Source organism: Ipomoea nil, unplaced genomic scaffold (assembly GCF_001879475.1).
Source record: "Ipomoea nil cultivar Tokyo-kokei standard unplaced genomic scaffold, Asagao_1.1 scaffold3088, whole genome shotgun sequence".
Classification (NCBI taxonomy): domain Eukaryota; kingdom Viridiplantae; phylum Streptophyta; class Magnoliopsida; order Solanales; family Convolvulaceae; genus Ipomoea; species Ipomoea nil.
The window spans coordinates 217170-239536 of record NW_017619516.1 but is presented as its reverse complement, the minus strand read 5'-3'; the positions used below and the strand labels follow the sequence as shown (position 1 = coordinate 239536).

Sequence of the window (22367 nt, the reverse complement as noted above, 5' to 3'; positions counted from 1 at the left end):
TCTCACCCTTTCACTGCTGGAAATTTTCCATTTTCTGACCACATTTCCGACCACCTAGAATATTGGTCGGAAAAAGTGATTTTTTTTCACTTTTCCGTTGAAGGATTATGGTGGACGGAAATAGGTCAAAATTTTCGACCACCATAACTTAGTGGTCGGAATAACCGACCACAAAGTAAAGATGATCGAAAATTTCTTTCGGCCGTTTAAATTTTAAAAAATTATCTATTTATTATTTCCGACCACATTCAAAAGTTGTCGAAAATGTATTATTATTATAACTTTTTTTTCCTAGCATCTTTTTTAAAAGGAGCGGGTCATTTATTTAAAATATTAGAAACCTTTAAAATATGAAAACGACCCATCATTTTTTCTTTATTTTCAAGAGTTAGATTTTTAGATTTCTCTATACGTTCTGGGAACCAACACCTATCCACCGCTGAAGCCCTAGATCGTCTACGATGTTGAAGTCCTCGATCGCCTTCTCCTCAATCGACTACGCAGCTGCGAACCTTCTCCTCCTTAGCTCTTCTCCTCGATCAACGACGTAGCTGTGATATAAACGTTTTCCTCGCTCATTTGCGCCGTCTCAAACACTCGTTGGCATATTGTTCTGCTGAGAAAATTTGTATGAGGATGAGGAATACAATGAAAGACAACACACTGCATTGATCGTTTCTAAGGTAACCGCTATTATGCCTTCATTAGTTTCTCATCTATTGTTAAAGTTCAAGGACTTAAGGTTCTTTATTTCTAATGTATTGTTATTTACTTATTTTTACTATAGTCAGGGAGGAGGTATGAAAGAGCGAAGTTCGGGAACTGATTCGAGCTTGGCCTTCACTTCAAATTGGGGAAAGTGGCTTCTGTTAGATCTATCAGGCATTCAGGCAGGTAGGATATCTACGATTGAGAATCCAGAAAACAGTATACAGTATGTATGACTTTCAACTTGTATTGATAGATACATATTTTTTGTATTTACTTTTCTGGAGTGAATTTTACTTTAACAGTTAAGATGTGTTTGTAGTTTATACTTAAGGAATGATTTGCACTTGATTTGGCTCCTCTCCATATAATAGAAATGCAAATGTTAATTTTTTTTTTACTAGTCTTACTAGCCTTGTCATTTGCATATCAAAGTTGTGGTCTGTAAATGTGCTATTATACTCTTTGTTGCTGCTGATTCTGTCAAAAAATGTTTTTGAGGATTTTTTATTTTATTTTTGGGAAGGATGCCTGGTTATGTATGTAGACCTAGTCTGCTATGTTGTTCTTTTTCTGTGAACAGAGGTTGACTTCTATTTCTATCTTCACGAAATCTTAGTTGCCTATTTCTTGCTCCAGTGCAAGGTATTTATGTGAATAATTTCTTTCATATGAATCAACCGGCAAGAGAAGTTTGTAAGGTCAGTTTTAGTAATTCATCAATGCTTTGTTGTTATTGGGGTGAGTTCTATTGGATGGTCCCTTGGTCTCTACCAAGACTAGAAGAGAAAGAAAATATGAGAGTTTGCTTGAAATGAAATACCTTTTCTGCTTCTCATTTTTAGTAAACAAGCAAGGATAGTTAAATGTTTTCCATGTTGGTATCATTATTATTATAGAACTTTTTCTCTTGTTGGTATCATTTCAGGGCACTTGTGTGATTCCACACAATGAAACTGATGATTTGAATTCAGTTGGAGCTGTGAGGTCTGTGTTTGGACCGTTCGTTGAGCTCGTTAAATCATGGAACCTTCCTGATTGGATTGTGCACTGGGGCCATCCCGGCAACATGGTACACACTGGTTCTATTGTATTAACTTTTGAAACCATCAGGATTTTGTGCAGTAAGCTTTTGTGATTAAAGCATGTCTATTAACTCCTTTTCCTAAATCTCCCTTTCTGTTCTGTAGACTTTTGCTTTAACTATATCATCTCATAGTTGTTTCTTTCCACATATTACAGTCAATGCAAGAAGGAGATCCGGCATGGATTGGCTATATCTATGCATTTGCAATTTTTCATTCAAAGAGAAGGTGCAAAGATGATTGTTTCCCTTTTTAATATGTTATGCTTTTAGTTGTGGTGGAGTAGATAAGTTTATTGGAGAAGGCAGAGGTCTTGAGTTTGAATTTCATTCACTGCCTGTTATAAAATATTTCCACACGCTTTGCCCACCTAAAAGAATGTGGCCAGCTCATGAGGGCCTGTTAAGAATAAAAAATAAACTATTAAATGTCTCCCCTCTCTAATAGCTTAAGCTTTTAGTTGAAGCGGCAAACAAATATTTCATCATTTCCAAAATATATTTCTTTCATTTATCTAGTTTACTTTTACTTGTTTATACTATTCCTATAATTTCATTATATTACACTCAACATGTTAGTTTATTGCTTCCCTTGTTTCCTCCCTTCACCCCTTGCTCTCTCTATCTCTTTCTATAATAATTAATGAGGTGTTGTGTAATGACTATTTTGGTCTGAATATCATTTAGGTATTTGGTGTGTTGTGTGAAGCTCAGTACTTTTAAAATGTCATGCGTGTTGGATTTCACCTGAGATCAACTCTGGGAATTTGTGCATGTGGCGGTCTTCATGCTTTGTCTTTTCCTTGTACTCTGCACATTTTCTCATTGTGGTGCTTGTTTTTTTGCAATGAGCTGGTGCTCTGTTATGGGGTTTACCATGTAACCCAAATAATATGCTTAAATTTGCTCTCACATACAGTCACTTCTTCGTTCTCTTATTCTTATTATATTTATATATATATATATATATATATATATATATATATATATATATATATATATATATATGTTTTAGTTTGAAACCATTCAGAAAAGTTACTTAGTTTTTAATTTTGAAAGGTTTGATTTTTTGGTTGAGAGTTGCCTGAATCATGTGTGCAATTTAGTGTTTTCCTGCTTTTCATTAAAAAAGAAAATCTAAATCAATTTTGAAGTTCCCACATCTTTTTTTTTTTTTTTTGGTTATTAGAATGGATGCCCTTACCTATTTTCCAGAAATATAATTGAATCATTGAATGCAAGGTATATACTAGACATTATGCTCTCACTTTTAAATTCTTCATTATTAACCATGTTACTCTGAAATGCTATAATGATCAAACACTTAATAATGGATGTGTTTTTGACATCTATGGTGAAATTGAATTTATAGAAGACAAAGAGGGAACTTTTACTCTTTTGATGACTAATTCCTTAATTGGTCATTTACAGGGGTTCCTTATCAACTGGAATAGGTTGCAAGCGAAGCTAGTAATCAACCAAAGTTGCCTGCCTTCTTTACTTCAAAAATTCCACACCTTCTATTCTAGAAAAGGGCTCAACTGACCGAGTAATATCTAAAGGTGAGACACCATTGATGGAAGGCAGCGTCAGTGAGAGTGGTAATTCTTCTAGAGTAAGGGGTTCTGGTTGATGAGATTGATAAGGGGGAATTATGGTTGGTTTTGAATCCAGCAATTACTTTGCAGCGAATATGCTAACATTTCTATTTTTGTAAAAAGTTTCAGTTTGACATGGAATTCTTCTTCACAGGAGTTAAGGCTGGAATGTTTGTAAGAGATGCTAAGGTTCTTTGTCCTAAACTTGTCATTCTTTCTTATGACTTTGAAGCTTATGAGGAGGTATTGTGAGATTGGTTGAGTAAAAATGGAAATTCTTCAGTCATGCTTTCTCCTGTGCCTTTACAACTTTCAGTCACGTGAATAGTTTGACACACAATTTTTGATTTACAGGTGGCTGACAAGTTTTATGACATTTTGCATAAGCACTGCAAGAAAGTGCAGGTCTGTCCATGTATATCGTTCTCTTCAGAGCACACATTATATTATACTTATATAACTCTTCAATTGGCTTGTTACTGAAAGCAGGCCGTCAGTTGTGATGAAGCATTTTTAGATGCCACTGACTCAGGGGTGGATGACATTCAAGCATTTGTCAGACTGATCAGGAAGGAAATTGTTGAGATAACAGGATGCACTGCAAGTGCCGGTATTGCTGGAAATATGCTTATGGCCCGTCTTGCTACCCAAACTGCAAAACCTGATGGACAATGTTGTATCCCTCCTGAGTAGGTAAAATGTTTAAATCTTATATATTTGTCTCCTATGAGAATTGGAGAGATAAAAGGAAAGTGAAAACTTGAATGAATATCGGTTTGCTGATATATATAGCTGGTTTTTTCCAGGTTGAGGAGTATCATCGCCATCCTCAACTGAGTCGCACCTCAAGCTAAAGTTATGGAGTCTCCATCCTCAACTGATTCGCACCTCAACCGAGTCATCAACTGAGACATTTCAAGCTAAAGTTACGGAGTATTCGCATCCTCAACTAGAAGGTAATTGCATTTTAATGCTATATATTAAGTCTACTAAATTTAGTCTCTGTTTAGGGTTTAAGGCTTAGAAATCTTATTTTAACTACATTTTCCTTTTTTTTTCCTGCTTTTTTGCTTTGACATTTCTGAGTAAATATAGATGGATTTGTAGGTTTAGATATTAAGAAATATATAATACTCCCTCTGATTTCTGCTCCATTTTGTTGTTTTTCTATTTTTTTGCAATTACATATTAAAGGACTTGATACCGAGCCTAGATTCATAATTTTCATAGCCTAAGGAAGAAGAGAAATTTAAATTTCATATACTTTAAGCTTTTCCATGAAAATTATGTGGAATATGCACACAAGGCTCTGAGGACTATATTTTCTTGTCTCTGAGGACTAAAGAACTTGCTATTTGTGGTGTCATGTAATATTGTTGGACCTATGATGCATCTCAATTATCTTGATAGTCATGATATATGCACTACACAGTTAGACTCATAATCCACTTCCAAAATTTTGTAATATGTTTTTCCCCCTATATAAGTATTGTTCATCACTTATTTTCTCTATCAACTAACGCATTTTCTCTAACTGTTTTAAAGCTTTTGGTTATGTTATTGACAGTATTGTGTCTTTTCCTAAATACCTTGACAATAATTACAGATTGCACCAATTTATCTGACATCACGTATGAAGCTTGGAATCAGCTTGTTGGAAAATCTATTGTACAAACAGCCTGTACAACAGCACCAAGTTCTACTGAAGGTCCAACATTGAGTTCTTTCTTTTCTCACACCTCTTTTGCATACAGGTTTAGCCCTATCCCCAATAAGAAAAACATAATTTAGAGATAGATGAATTTTGTACTGGAGTGTGCATGTCTTTGAAAGATATATAATTTGAGTTGTCTTCTATTGCAGAGCATGGACATCTATCGTCTGTATGAACTTAACACTGTCTCTTCAAACATTATGAGGGTATGTCATGGTCAAATTGATTAGTGATGTCTGAGTTTGTTGATCAGTTTTTAGATATTTACCTTAAATTTATTACATATTTGCAAATACTAACTAAACTTGTGTATGTGCTTTAATAGTTTAATTTCATAATTGAAATGTGTTATCCCACAACACAGATTGATGGAGTCCACCACGGGAAACATGGAAAGAAAGGCTCTGTAGTTTTCTGGCTTCAGGTTCAGCAAGCTCGTGATAAAGTTCGTTTAAACAGAATTGTGAAGCAATTATTTGATTTTGTTGGAAAGTCTATCTCTGATGAAGGTTTCAAGGTAGTTATAGTGTAATTTAATATTTTTGTGCTTATACATCTCCAAGCAAAGTTAACTTTGATAATGAAGAAAATTTGATGTCTTTGTATATAACGCCTATCTATTGCAAGTTCATATCTTTCTTTGACTGCATCTAACTGCCATGTTCTTCAACTTTTCTTGTAGTAATGGGAAGGACTAATTGAATTGCTGGGTTTAGAGTCCAGGACTGCTAGTGGTCTTGAGTTTTTGAACAAGTAATTATTGGTCACTTGTTTTCCATAGTAATACTTGTTCTTATCAATGCTTATTATATTCCATTGCTATGATCTGTGTATTTATTGAGCTTCTATTGATGTGCAGGTATAGGGATTTCAGGTGATGTCTTCTGCAGGTTGAAGGTGATACATCTACTGATGCTGCTGGGAAAGCTATTGTTGCCCTTATATCAGTATGTCCAACGTGTTAACTGATGATGCTATTAGATATTCTTTATAAGAAGTGAAGAACAGTGTTTAGATGATGCTTCTCCAGTATTTTTCTGAGGTCTCTGTCTGCATGACCAAAATTTCATTTGTATTTGTGTAATTTGCAGCTGATGAAAAACCCTTCTACACCTCAACAATGCTTGTGTTAAATTTTCAACTGTATATTCATGAATGGATTCTTTTCAAGTGTATGAAATGTCTATGTTTTTCAGCAAATATCTTACCAACTTGCCACAATATATATATATATATATATATATATATATATATATATATACATATATATATTCATTTCACTACAGAGGGAACCTGTAGTGAAATGAATTTTTTTTATTGACTACGTCCAGTTTTCCGACCACCATAGTGGTCGAAATTTCCGACCGTCGGTGGTCGGAAAATCTGGACCCGCCCGACTATTCTCTTGGTCATTTTTTCCGACGGTCTTAGAAAAGTGGTCGTTATTTACGAGCACTTCTCCCGTGGTCGGATATAGCGAGGGGGATTTTTCCGGATACCCAATTTGGTCGGAAAAGAGGTCGGAACAAGCGTTTCCGACCTAATTAAGGCCATTTCCGACCACTTTCAGGTGGTCGGAAATCTGCTGATTTCCAGCCGTGTTTTAATAAACAATATGTCAAAGATAAAGATAAAACTTCAAGAATCAAGATAGAATAGGCAAGATACAAGTAGCTAGTCACTATTGTACGTAGCCAATAAAGCAACATTGTCTAGATTCAGAGATGCAACGTAACCAAAATCTTCAATTATCATTAGAAAAGATAAAGCAATATAAGTCACTATTGAAAAATGGGGTATTGTTATTGCATAGAGTGAAAAGGATTGTGCATCCCTCACAAGTCTGGTATTTATATAGCTCAATCAAACAACCATTAAGAACTTGACAGAACATTAAAAGTGAATCCCCACATCAGGGGTATTAATTACATGTTGATCTTCTAAAACATAATGTAAGTAATCTCCAAAATTAAAGAAAATCATCTCTTAAAATTGGTCTAAGATCTCCTAGTTGTACTTAATTCCCACAAATGAGATAACATGGCCCCCAAGTTTTAGACTATATTGGGCTAAGGTTGACCACTTAGTTTGAGTCTAACCACTAATGCGATTATGCCAAGGCTGAATTTCAAAGTGCTTGTATACAATTCATCAAATGTGATATCAAAATAAAATGTGTTATGTCATAACTAAAAATTCGAAATGATAGTTAATTGCAAATGGATCTGATATTTATATATAATATTATATAGTACACTCAATATGTAGAACTGGAATAAATGACCTTCATAAATGGCAGAAAAAAAAAAAAAAAAAAAAAAACACACACACACATACACAAAAACATACAAACATAAACAAATTCAATTCCCAACTCATTAAGCTGCATCATTGAGCATAGAAGTTGCATGGTCTTGAATCACCTTCCAAGCCATCTCCACATGCCGGAATTCGGTTAATGATCCTCCCACGGCGAACCTCATCATATACACTCCTCCCACCACTGCATGAGTAATGAAAATTTTCCCACTTGAATTTATGGCCTCCAACAGCTTCGCATTGAACTCATTCACTTCTTCGTCATCTCCCTGTGAAGCCTTGAGATGCTTCTCAATTGCTGTTGGCAACACTCTAAAGCAAACCAAAGAAAAATTCCTTGGAACCATAATCTCAAACCTCTCGTCCTTGGCTACAAGCCCTTCAAAACCTTTTGCCATTTTCACAGCGCCACGAATGAACTTTCTGAGATTTGCCACTCCATAAATCCTGAAAATAATCCACAATTTTAGAGCTTAAAGCGTCGGCTCAATGCGATTTGCCAGTCTTTATAATCAAGCACTTGCTTGGACTCGGTGGCGTTGTTCCTCAAGACCTCGCGGTTGGTGGACAAAGCCTTTGTTAGATCCGTTGGATGCTTCACCCAAAGGCAGCAACAATCCAACGTTGAAAAGAACCATTTGTGTGCATTAAGGCTGAAAGAATGTGCGTTTTTGAGGCCGTCAAGAAAATGCTGATATTCTGGGCAAATACATGCGCTTCCTGCATACGCCCCGTCTACGTGCACCCATATGTCGTGTTTGCCGGCGATTTCGCACAGCCGCCGTATTGGGTCGACGGCGGTGGTTGCTGTTGTCCCTAGCGTCGCGCATAAATACAACGGGATTAGGCCTTGTTCTATGTCACAAAGAATAGAGGATTGAAGTGCTTCTGGGGACAAAATAAACAAATCGGCTTTAATAGTCTTGATGACACGAATGTTGTCGGGGTTTATGCCCGCAATCTGTGCGGCCTTTTTTAGTGAAAAGTGTGTTTGATCAGATGAATAGACAACAAGCTTCCCAGTTTTGTCTCTCCCTATCTTACTCAAAATTTTTTCCCTGGCGGCCACAATAGTGCATACCATGGCTTCGCATGTGGTACCTTTGAGTACCCCTCCACCGCCGCCGGAGAAAAGGAAAGAACTGGGAAGTCTTAGCAACTTCCCAAACCAATCCATCACAATGCTCTCGAGCTCAGTGGCCGCCGGCGATGCTATCCAGCTGAAGCCGACGACGTTGAGGCCGGAACTAAGGATTTCGCCGAGAATGCCGGGGGTGCTAGAGATGCAAGGAAAGTAAGCAAAGAAATTTGGACTTTGCCAATGGGTAATCCCCGGAAGTATATCTTTGTAGACATCCCGGAGGATGTTTTCTAGGGGTTCCGGCGTATTGGGGGCAGCTTCCGGTAGAGTTTTCCGGAGATAACCCGGTTCAACTTGGCTACGGACCGGATAGTTGCCGACGTTGTGAAAGTAATCAGCGAGGAAATCAACAGCCATGTGGGCTTGTCTCCTGAACTCTTTAGGATCCAAAAGTAGACTACTTGTGGTGTTGAAGGGGTGATCATCATCAACCTCAACCTCAGCGTGCCTGTTCTTGACGGAACCCATTTTAAGCTATTCTGATCTGCCCAAAAATATATATTATATTAGGAGGTTTGTCGGTAGCTAAAAACAAGAGAAATTTTCTTTGAATTGGTGCTTCAACATGGTGCGCATGCGGAGTTTATATATAGAGAAATACCTGGATTTAAATTAAATTAGAGTTAATACCCAAATAGTCCCTCGACTATGTCGTAATTACCAATTTGGTCCTCGACTATCATTCTTACCCAATTAAGTCCTCAACTATACAATTTTTATCCAATTTAGTCCTTTGTCAATTTGACTGTTTGTTGACTGCCAAAAGTGGAAATAAAGTTGTAATTTTACAAGTTTTTTCCTTCCTCCTCATTTAGCAGCGCCAAAACATGTAGCAATAAGCTCCGGTTGGGTTCTAAACCTGTCAGTATCGAAGTAGTGGTTATGCATCGGATAGCCCATGAATTTGATTTCCAACGATTTTTTGACGATCGAAATCTGATCGGAGTGTATTGCTGCCTGGTTTGGCGCTGCTAAATGGAGAGGAAGGAGAAATCTTGTAAAATTATAATTTTATCCCGACTTTTGACAGTCAACAACACAATCAAATTAATACAGAGGACTAAATTGGGTAAGAATTGTATAGTTGAGGACTAAATTGGGTAAGAATTGTATAGTTGAGGACTTAATTGAGTAAAAGTTACATAGTTGAGGACTTAATTGGGTAAGAATAGTAGTTGAGGACCAAATTGGTAATTATGGCATAGTCGAGGGACCATTTTGGGTATTAACTCATTAAATTATATTGACTAGCTGGAAAAAGATGATCAGTTTGATGTTGAGAGCTTAATTTGTGAAGAACGTACGTGGATTTAAATTAAATTAACGTAACATACTAACATCGTTTAATAATTTCGATCTGCACCTACCACATTGAAAAAAAAAAAAAAAAAAAAAAAAGAAAAGAAGAAAAGATACAAGGACCGAACTATTCAGGAAGCAAGTCCCAAAATAAGAAGTGATATGATGTGCCCAATACCTAATTTCTCTTCATTTCATTCTAAATATTTTTAATTGGATGATAAAATTACATATTTGTTGTAAATATATATATTTTGAAGGTCATTATCCTATTTTATAAGATCATGTATTGTATTCTGTTTTATCTAATGTTTATATGTATTTTGCGGTGATCTAATGAGAAAGGAGTTCTGGGGTTTCTTAGTTAACTTGTTCTTCTTTTCTCTTGGCTTTTCTTATCTATTGCTTTCCTGTGATTGGTACTATGAAACAATTCACACGAGAATACATTCAAATTCATAACACGCTATCAGCATGAATGTTCCTTATATCTTCGATGTGTTGGAAAAAAATAGCATAAATTGGCATAAAATGACATTTTAAGTAGCTATTTTGTGGTACAATTATCAGTGGGGTACACTTTCGATTTGGATCGGGTCAAAGTGGATTCGGGTTCTTCGTAGTGAGACGAAGAGATTGATATATTGTACGCTCAGAACGGATAATGGGTGAATGAGATATTGATTCTCAAAGTAGACCCATTTGAGTTGAAAAATGAAGGAAAAAGTGAAGTTTTGTCCCACATTGGTTTTGGAAGTGAATTTGCCCTATTATTTATACAAGAGCTCTTTTAAGATTTATTGATTTGTTTGTATAGTATAGAGGCTCTTTCTCGTGCACAAGAGGTGCAAAACAAATGGTTGCGGGACGGTATAGCTCGGCTGACTTATGGAATGGCTGTTATATAAGTATTAGTAGCAAAACAAATGGTTGCGGGACGGTATAGCTCGGCTGACTTATGGAATTAATTCCAAGTTAGTGGCTGTTATATAAGTATTAGTAGCAGCAGAGTTTCAGCTGTGTTCTTAGTTTTGCTCTTGTTCGCCGGGTTCATAGTTTGGGTAGCAGAGTTTCAACTGTGTTCTTAGTTTTGCTCTTGTTCGTCGGGTTCATAGTTTGGGTGCTCAAACGTTGAACCATAACACGTTTTATCCTCGGAAACCTATGTTACAACGCTCTTAGCACCTGTGGGAGGTAGCAAATAAGGTTTTAAGGAAAAGAACGATTCGTTCAACTCGTGCTGACCACTAACCGAATCATCCACCCTTTCCTTCCCAAATGTTAGCCTATTCGTTCAACGCTCAACTGACTTACAGAATTAATTCCAATTTTTGAATTTCGAATTTAATCTCAGTTAGTGGCTATTATATAATAAGTAGTAGCAGCAGATTTTCAGTACACAAAAATATATTTTTCCAGCTCTCAAAACTCTCTGCTTCTACTCCTTTCTTAGCCTACTGTGTTCTTAGTTTTGCTCTTGTTCACCGGGTTCATAGGTTGGGTGCTCAAACGTTGAACCGTAACACGTTTTATCCTGGGAAACCTAGGCTACAACGCTCCTAGCACTTGTGGGAGGTAGCAAATAAAGTTTTAAGGAAAAGAATGATTCGTTCAACTCGTACTGACCACTAAACGAATCATCCACCCTTTCCTTCCCAAATGTTAGCCTATTTTTCCACATAATAATAATCTTTTTGTAGGATTATTATTTTTGGATTTTTCAATCTTATTACCTAACACGGTGAACAGTATTGATTTTTTAAACCCTAATTATTCATTCCTATGCAATATTGTTCGATGTGAATATGTAATCTTTAATTATGGAAATGGCAAATTATGTTGTGCATCCGTATGCACCATGCATGGTGCATACTAATGCAAAAAAACGACGCTGTTTTTCATCAAAACGCGCGTCATACTTAAAAAAAATCAGTTTCGATTCCTAGCAACAACATTATGTTATTCATTTTTTAGTTTATTCATTCTGGATTTTTAGTTATGAAATTCTGGATGTATAGTTATATTGTGACACCCCAAATATCCATGCTCTAATCCATGAATTAATTGAGTAATTAATTCTATTTCTCTTGAGGAATTGATTCCTAAAATTATGATTTTTAATACTCAAGGACTAGTATTTGACTAGTCAATCTTTAAGTTGTGTTGTACCTTGTGCTTTGAGAGGAGTTCCCTTGTTCCTTACACTTTCTAAGAGTTAGTAAGGGTATCCTTGTCTTTTCACCAAGAGCTAGTGTTGTAATCTAAACCTAGAAGACTTCTTCATTTCATTCCTTAAAATTCCTAGATAAATATCACTACCTTCTCTCTAGAAAAGAAGAGTAGCTTGTTCTTCAAGCCAAGTGAGACCTTTGTCAAGATTCCAAATTTTGCTTCCAAGATTCAATCTTTCACCTATTTGGGCATCTAGAAGGGTAAGATCTAAGTTTGTCTAGTGTTTTTGGTTCCATCTTAGTTGTTTTTTTCTTAAAGGTAGGATCTTTATGAAATTTTGGTTTGATCTTGAAGTGGGTTTGGCTAGTGAGCTTAGTGGAGAGCTTGTTGTGGTGTAAGAGAAGTCTTTTGGTCTTCAAGAGGTAACCCATGCTCTACAAAACCTATTTTGCTTACCTATATATGATTTCTTGGATTCTACATGTGTTTTGCTATGAAATGTGAGTGTTTATGCATTTATCTTGTGATATTGCATATCTAGAGCTTGTGTTTAGGATTCCTTTGTGCCATTGCTTGGCATGTTCCTTCGTTCAAGTCATTTTGTTGTGTTTGGTGAGATTTGGTGTGTTTTGGACTTGAATTTGTGTTTGGAGGAGAAAATCCCCGAAGGGATTTGTGGTGATATCGGGACATTCCCGCGGGCGGAACGGCGGGCGGGGCACCACCCGCCGGCCAACCCGCGGGTACAGCCTCGTGGGATATTGTTCCCGTGGGCGGGACCACGGGTGGGGCACTACCCGTGGGTCCACCCGCGGGTACATAGTGGTGGAGATGTCGGGATTTATTCCCCGTGATTCGGTTGTCTTGGTGATTGATCTTTTTGGCTTCCCGATGTTCTTTTGTTGAACTATTTGAGCGTCTTCTTGATGTTTCGTAGGTCTAGAGCTATATGGTAGGTATCCATGTAGGATCTTTGGTGTCTTGAATCGTGCTAAGTGTTCAACATTGTGTTTCGTTGAACCAAGTGGTGTCTTGTGTGTTCCTCAGAACTATCTTGAGTTTCCCCGTTGATAAGCATGCTAGTTTGTTGTCTTAATGCTAGTGTGTGTGTTGTTTGTACCTTCCGTTTGGTTGATGATAACTTGCGTTATTCATCGTTGTTGTCGTTGGGCTGTGATCCGTTCCTTGATTGAGTAAGTTTCATACCTTATTTGCAATCTGTTGATTGATTCGTGTGAGTGGTGGTGCGTGTGTGGCTCTACCTGGATTGCACGATTAGTGGTATGGGACGCTAGTCACCAAGGTATTACAGCGGTCCTCGTGGTGGCCATGACGTGATTATGGAGTTGTGTTCCTTCGAGAAAGGTTCACGTGATTGGGGGATAACATTGTGTTATCCGGGCATGTGTTGCCGTGATTGGTGGTGGTTCGTTGGTGGTTTGTTGGTGGGGGACGACGGTCCCGGAGGAATAAGGTTGGACTTGGCTGTACAGGGGATTCTGGAGGTAATGGTTGGAAAGAAGATACAAGGTTGGGGGTAGCCATAAGGTTGGAACAAGGCATAAGGAAGGCATATCAACTCGTGATGGGTGATGTCACGAGGGCTTGTGTAGCCGTTGTTGTGTGATCTTCTCTCGTGACGTGTGTAGTCACGGAGGCTTGTGGTGTTTTGGCATGTGTTGCCGTTGGGTGAGTCTTTATCCTTGTATGTGGTTAACCTTTGTGGTTGGGATGTGTTCCTGGTGTTATCCTTGTGAGTGGTGAGTCTTGTGTTGTCTTTTGATCTTGGCTTTTGACTTATATATATGTATTCCGTTTCGAAAATGTTTTTTATATCTTATATCTACCTATTTATGATACTTAACGGTATTGGTGGGTTACCAGCATCTTTCGCTGACCGGGCGTCGCCCCGATGTTTATCTTTGTGTTCTTTCAGGTGTTGAGTAGTCGAGCGCGATGTCTAGAGCCTGGTAGCTTAGCACCTGTATCTTTAGACTGTGTTTTTGTGGCCTGCACGCCAATGGTTTTAGATGGTTTTAGACTGATGTTTTGGGATAGTGTGATACACTTGCAGATTGTCGCCTTAGCGTTACCTAGTGTGGTATACGTGGCATAACACCCCTGTTTGGATTTCTTTTATCCAATTTCCGTTTATCTTCCGCTGTGCTAGTTTTGTTGTTAATCTGCATGTGTTACAGTTATATTTCTGGATGTATAGTTATGCAATTCTGGATGTGTAGTTATGAATTTATGGATGTGTAGTTATGCAATTCTGGATTTATTGTTATGAAGTTATGGATGTGTAGTTATGCAATTCTGGATATATAGTTATGAAGTTATGGATGTGTAGTTATGCAATTCTGAATTTATAGTTATGAAATTATGGATGTGTAGTTATGTAATTCTGGATGTATAGTTATGAAATTATGGATGTCATGAAATTATGAATGTGTAGTTATATAATTCTGATTTTTTTTTTTTAAGTTAGACGTCAAAACGACGTCGTTTTTGCATACGGATGCATAACATAACGATCCTATGGAAATTAAAATCTCGGTTATTATATTGCACAATGTGAATCTATAATTTTTAATCCTGAAAAGTATCGTTGTTGGATCTTTCGGAATCTTAAAAATCAGTGAATGATCGCAACATCCATCTGGTCGACGGGCTTAGAAAGTTTATATCGTCAACATCCAATAAATTGGTGACGAGAAGATCAGACGATGAGAATCTGGAATTGTTAAACAAGAAAGGTGTTTACCAAACACTCATATTAGTTGTTTAACTGTTTGATCATTCAAATAAATTAAATTGGTCAAACAAACTAAATTTTGACTGACAAACCATTTTTCAAACACCCCATATTACGAGGTTGTAACTAAGAACAAGAAAAATTTTGTTTGAATTGGTGATTCAACGTGGTGTGCGCATGCGGAGTTTATTTTCACGCGCATTGCGCGAATGGGAGAATGGAGCCTAATTTTTATTTTTAAATAAGTACTTTAAAGTATATCAATGTAAGATTAAATAGGAGATGTTCATCCATATGTAATTGAATGTTGAATTTGTTTATTTAAATCGTCAATTCAAAGCATATGAATGCAAGATAATATAGGAGAAGTTGATTATAATTGTCACTAAAATAAATATTTGCACTTTTGTAAAAACGCTAGTCTAAACACTTAGTCTAAAAATGATAATCTAAATAAATACTACTTTAATTTTAGTTTGAATTTCTCCAAGTCTTCTTGATTCTCTTTTGGGTAGTATTGTCGTTGTCTTCATCTTCAGTACTTGTCCTTTTCTTTTTTTATTGTTAATGTGTCATGGGCAATTGGGTTAGTGGTGGTAGTATAGATGACAACGTCATGCAATGAGGTTATGGTGTAAGAAGATGTGGATTTGCCTTGTTGTGTTTGTGTATATGACGGGGATCTTAGTTGTACTATGAACTCTTGATCTTGCAAGTGCCTGTTGATATTTGGCCGTGGTAGTTTTTCCCACATATTTCAGGTGTTGTGAGATGTGTGTCGTAGATTCTCATGTGAAAGTATTAAACAAAATATTACGGAGTAATATTTATTATATTTGTAGAAGGTTCATGAGTAATACATTTTCTTATAGTTCCATAACTTGTTTACTTTATAGTAACAACAATGACTTTGTAGGTAGTCCAATACTAATGCCGCAATATGTCGAGTTTCATCAATAGTTTCCACATCTATTTTGCACCTGTTTAGATCATTTTGAAGTTCATATTTTTGGAATTAGTATAAATGAGTGTAGTACTTAATTTTTATTTTTTATTTTTGCTGCGTGTAAGTGTGTTTATTTTGTAACTTTTTTTTTTTTTGTTGAATTGATGCTAATATTGGAGTACCCATTGCTGCCTTATCAACACAATGCATGTAGTTAAATAGTTTGACATTTTGTGTATAAACCTTTTTTTAAACAATGGCTACATCCTATATAACAAGTGTTTTTGTTCTCTAAGGTTGATGCTAATTTTGTCTTTAATCCAAACAAGTTGAGTCTAGAAAATGAAATGAATTATTGTAAATTTATATTAGTTTTAATATATTTAAAAGATGCACAATAAGTATTTTATATGGTGGATCAATGAATGCTGCAACGGTGACTATTTTTAAAATTTCGTCATTTTCTGAATTTGTAAGATTGATTGCATCATTATTGTAGTCTCGACATCTTTTCAATGCGTCAAGTGTGTCGCGATGTTCTATTGCCCTACATTGTCATTTTTAATACTGAGTTTTAAATGTAGCAACGTAAGACAATGATCTAATTACCATTTATATATTATTATCAACATAAAAACATATAATTCCGTTAGGTGTTTTGCTCGAGGTACTTTTGATTAAACCATTATATATTGTTGAATGAGTTCTTGTGGATAGAGAAATTCCTAGTTTATTTAAGGAATAAGATTAGATAATGTAGTAAAAAATTATACATTTTAAATCATCTTAGAAAAGAAATATGATTTACCTTTAAAATGAATAACTGTGATGTAGTGCAGAGATATTATGGTATAGTTTCCCACTTCAATTTCTTGGATATTTGAATACCCTCTTTGTCAACAAATCCTCACGAAGTAGTTAATATGATTGGCTTCAAACTATTTTTCAATTTTTCCATGGTATTAATAAAAACTTGGTAAATAAATATATTACATATTTTTTATTATAACTTTGATATTTAATTACAAGATAGTGTAAAAAGAAGACAATGGACAATATAGTTAATATAATTAATTAATGAATTTTAACGTAAGGAATCTTTGCATGGTAGAAAATAAAGACAATATAACTAATGAAATTATATTTCTTTTTAAATATTTTGATAAAGAATAAATTTTTTTTTGAATAAAGGCATTGTAGACAACAAATTTTTTTTTGTTGTTGTTGTTATTATTGTTATAGCTACTAATTTATTTAATTTAATAAAAGTAATAGAGTGAGGTACTTACTTTTCATCGACAACAATGAATTCATTGTTTGTTTATTTCCATTCGTTGTTGAGACAAATTATTTTGAACTAGGGGGTCGTAATATTTTGTTACGTTCTACTACTGTTACGCTAGAATAAAAGGTTCCACACGAGCTCCCGTTCTGTGGCTTGGTGGCAGGACCGCTCGAGGAGTGGCTCCGGGTGTAAATAGGGTTCAATCTGCAGGGGTCATGCAAATACATATGCCCCGACCCTTCCCTTCTCTTTTGGATGAATGAGGTGGTTTAGAAGGCGCTTTCCGATCTTTGGTCCCTCGGAGCGAAGGGTTATGTAGGTAGTATGGGCCCTCTGACTTCCAACTATGTGATGTGCGGCTCCCACAAAGCAAATGAAGGGAAGCTTGAAGAGCTTACAGGTGAGTTTACGCTTACTCTCAGTCTCTTTGATTGGTAGGCGGGCGGGCTAAGCCCCCTACTTAAGATTCTAAATTCGGATGAGAATAAATAATTCGAAATATATGGTTACAATAGATATTGTTATAATGATATAGTAAAAATTAACGTACAAATTGCTTTAGAAGTTTTCATGGATTGATAAAATTCTAAGAATGATTTATAGGTCCTGTTTGGTAAAATAGTTAGCCTATCAACTAATTTTGGCTTATTTGACCACTATTAATTGTTTGACTTGGTTAAAAAATCAATATAAGTATTTGGTTAATTAGCTTTTCGTAACTCCAAAATGATAAAATTCAAAAAGCTGCTCAAAGCAACTTTTTCAATTAGCTTTTTGAGAAAAGAAATTATACCAAACAACTATCAGCTAGCTAATTTACCAAACACCTTTCTACAATCAGCTAATGTTATCAACTAGTTTTGGCTCTGTTTGGTAAATTAGTTAGCTTATCACCTAATTTTGACTTATTTGATCATTATTAACTGTTTGATTTGGTTAAAAAATCATTATAAGTGTTTGGATAATCAGCTTTTTGTAACTCCAAAATCCTAAAATTCAAAAAGCTGCTTAAAACAAACTTTTTCAATTAGCTTTTTGAGAAAATAAATTATACCAAACAGCTATCAACTAACAACTAATTTACTAAAAACTTTCTACAATTAGCTAATGTTATCAACTAGTTATACCCTCTAACCCAAACAGCTAACAACCATTTACCAAACAGGGCCATAAACTTGTTCAATTGGTGCTAGTTGGGTATCAACACTGGCAATTCTTTGGACAATGATCCTACCGTTTAGAGTCCAGGTGTAGTATTTATGATCAACAACTTTGTAGTTAGGTTGCGCAGGCCTGACGATGATGCAAAAACAATTTTGTCCGATAAAAAATAATAGTACAATATTTGTAAAGTAATGTACTATTATATCATTATAGAAAAAAAAATATTAATACCATAATGACCTAAACCATTCTCAATAATGCAAAATCATAATTGAAATATTGAGTCTTGTTCTAAAAAATCAAAAGAAGATTAATTAAACGAAAAAAAAATCAACCTAAATTGTTTTTAATCGCAAGAAAATTATTTTCAAAGTTCATTATTAGTAATATTTCATGCTCAACTTTGAATGCTATGCATTTAGTCTAACTAATTATTTGACTAAAGTTTATGTTAAATTTTATATTGTATTTTTTTAATACACTCTAACATATTCGTAATAAATGTTCAACAATTATGCCAACTCTGATCGGGATGTGGTTAGAACCTAAGACATTTCTTATTGAAATCAATGAGTAAGTTAAAAGTTAACACGGAATATTCCGTTACTAAAGTTTATACTAACAAAATGCGAGGGTACTCAAGGGAAATAAAATAATATAATAGAGATAAAGTAAGACAAAAAAAAAAATACTAAAGTCAAAATAATCTGAACCATTCATTTTATCAAACAATTGGACGGATATTTTTTAGTTCCCGTTATAGATCTAACTTTATTGACACTTATATATATATACATATATATATATATATATATATATATATATATATATATATATATATATATATATATATATATATATAGGATCATATGAGAATACTTGCTTAGGTGAGAACGTGAGAACAAATGTTGTGTATCGATCTAATATTTTTTAATGGTCTATATTATATTAAGTGTGTGCGAACGCGAATTAAATGTGTGCAAACGCGATTAAGTGCGCTTGCGCACATTTAATTCGCGTTCGCATACACTTAATCTAATCTACACAATTAGATGGATGCACACGATTTGTTCTCACGTTCTCATCTAAGGAAGTGTTCTCATTCGAACCCTACTATATATATGGTAGGGTTCCAGTGAGAACATGTGCTTAGGTGACAACGTGAGAACACATCATGTGCATCCATCTAATATTTTTTAATGGTCTAGATTAAATTAAGTGTGTGCGAACGCGCATTAAATGTTTACAAGCAAACTAAATCGCGTTTACACATATTTAATGCGCGTTCGTACACACATAATCTAATCTAGACCATTAAAAAATATTAGATGGATGCATATGATGTGTTCTCACATTCTCACCTATGCATATGTTCTCAGTGGAACCCTACCCTATATACATATATATATATATATATATATATATATATAGTATGTGTACATACTAAAGGACTAGCCAGAAAAGATGTAACAATTTCTCCACCACACAGGGAAAAGGAAACAAGGACAGTACGCTGGGTTTCCCTAGTCAAAAAAAAAAAAAAAAAAAAAAAAAAAGGACAGAACGTGGTTGTTTTATTGTTTATACAAGAGCTTACGTAAGACATGCTACCACCGTTCAGGGAGCAAGACCAAAACAAAAACAAAAAAGTGATATGATGTTGTATCCAACTTAAATTTATTCAAACACCTTATACAACACGTAATTTCTAGTTATTTCTTGAATGATGAATTTATATATTAACCATTTTATTAAATGGTTGATTGAATATATATATATATATATATATATATATATATATATATATATAGGGTCCGGATCAGGCGAGGACCTAATCTTAGGTGAGGACGTGAGGACTAATCTAGACCATTAAATCAGAATGATGTATGATTGAGATTAAAAGAAACAAATCACACGGATTAAGAAAACAAATCCCTTTAAAATATTAAAATATATAAATTTAGGGTAAATCAGTCTTATTAAAAGCTGTGCATTCCTATACAAAATGTTGTGCATTCCTATACTGAGTGTTGTGCATCAATAACTTCATTGTTGTGCATTCAAACCCCGCCAAAAAATCATACAGTGAACATCCAATGTTCTACGATGCATTGAACTATGTGCTATAATGCACAACTCCCTAGCCTATAGTGCACAACTTACAACACTAGGTTGCACAATTAGCACACACGAATGCACAATCAGCACACACGAATGCACAATCGTACTACTCAGGCATTTATACATATACACGACAATCCAAATATAGACAATATTATACTCAAAAGAACAAGTGAAAAAAAATAAAAAATACTGATTAGTTTCCATGGGCGAACACTCAATCAATGATGAAGAAATCGCGGCTCCAAATTGCAACGGTGATGATCCAAGAAAATAGGAAATTTATTTGGCCAAGGATTATACATGTGTTCACACTTAAAAAAATTGAAAAAAAGACATTATTATCCCACTTTAGCAAAAAAGATCAATCCATGTCATCTCAAGAACTCAAATCTGGACCATCCAAATAAAAAAACAAACGCACAAGATTAGTCCTCACGTCCTCACATAAGATTAGGTCCTCACCTGATCCGGATTATATATATATATATATATATATATATATATATATATATATATATATATATATATATATATATATATATATATATATAGTGAAAGGTGTTAGTACATGTTATAGTATATAGTTTTATATTTCTTTATTTATGTGGTTTAGTTTGTGTTGACCTGAGCTCTCTATTAGTTAGGAGAGTCTCACGTTAACTTACCTTTTATCTGATTGTATTTGCGTTCAGTTACAACTAATCGAAGAATTGAATTCTCATTTGGTATCAGATAGGGTAGATCATTTTCTCTCTCTCCACCTCAAACCACCACCTTCACGGCCAACATGTCTTCGCATTCATCGGAGAGAACCGTCACAGCCGGTGCCTCCCCGTCGCCGGCGACCGGCGTCTCTCTCGCCGGAGCCCATCATCACGTCTCCATGAAGCTCAACAGCCGGAACTTCCTGTTCTGGCGTACTCAGCTTGTCCCATTCGTCCAGGGGCAAGATCTACTGGGCTATGTCGACGGATCGACGTCGTGTCCATCGCCAACAGTCGCGGCTGCTGCTTCCGGCGAGTCGGGCTCCGGTGCGACAACGAATGCGGTCGTTCCCAACCCCGCGTATAAGGCCTGGGTCTTGCAAGACCAGTCCATTCTCTCCATGCTGATCTCCTCCATGTCCGACGAGGTTCTTCACTTGGCGGTCGGACGGGAGACAGCGGCGGCGGTGTGGCAGTCGATCACCTCATCGCTCGGGTCATCCACCGAAGCGAGATGTCTCAGCCTCTTAGGCCAATTCCAGACGCTGAGACAAGGCAATCAGTCGACGGCCGAGTACTTGGGACGCGCGGAGGTTCTCGTCGAAGCGTTGGCGCAAGCTGGACGGCCGCTGTCATCCACCGAGCAGAACCTCTATGTTCTGCGCGGTTTGCGTCAGGACCTGAGAGTATTAGCCGCTTCATTAACCGCCACCAACAAGGCTGTGTCTCTACCGCAACTGGCCGACTTCTTGACTGCTCAGGAATTCATCATCTCTGATGATTATTCAACCGGGGCAGACGGCAGTGGCGGCCACCCTCCGGCAGCCTTATATGCTGGTCGTGGTCGCAGATCCGGCGGAGATGGCGGGCGGAACTCCTCGGGTCAACAGTGGCGTGGTGGACGGAGCAGTAATGGCGGCAGGAACAATCGGGGTCGAGGTGGCCGGAATAATCGTGGTGTTCCATGATGCCAGATCTGCCGTGTTCAAGGCCACACGGCGGTGTACTGCTACAAGCGGTACACGACACAACCGCCGGCAGAAGCCCATGTTGCCACCGCCGGCGAGATTCCGGCGACTCCCGCGGCTACGTCGGCGGACGGATGGTACCCGGACACCGGTGCTACCGCGCACGCTACGCCGGACGCAAGCATGATGTCCCGCTCGGATGAGTACAACGGTCCAGATGTGCTACGGGTCGGGAACGGCGCAGGTTTGGCTATCACCCGTGTCGGTCATGCATCGATCCTGTCCGTGTCAAAATGTTTAAATCTATCTAATGTGTTACATGTTCCGCGTCTGTCGGTCCCCTTACTTTCTGTACAAAAATTTACAAAAGAAAATGGTGTTTATTT

The 22367-nt window shown here is 36.5% G+C and overlaps 1 protein-coding gene and 2 pseudogenes across 1 annotated transcript; 1 reads left to right on the top strand and 2 right to left on the bottom strand.

Moving 5' to 3' along the window:
- The window catches only part of LOC109166433, a 28950-nt pseudogene extending 17679 nt beyond the window's left edge, over nt 1-11271 (bottom strand).
- Nucleotides 7419-9032, bottom strand: LOC109166424 (annotated as a pseudogene).
- A 9825-nt stretch (nt 11272-21096) lies between the features above and the next one.
- Nucleotides 21097-21981, top strand: LOC109166432. The gene has a single exon (XM_019315394.1). The coding sequence runs from the start codon at nt 21097-21099 to the stop codon at nt 21979-21981; it is 885 nt and encodes a 294-aa protein (XP_019170939.1).
- Nucleotides 21982-22367: the final 386 nt, after the last annotated feature.

Excerpts from the sequence above, each read along its gene's own strand:
- LOC109166432 (XM_019315394.1), top strand. The coding sequence starts at position 21,097 with ATGTCTTCGCATTCATCGGAGAGAACCGTCACAGCCGGTGCCTCCCCG.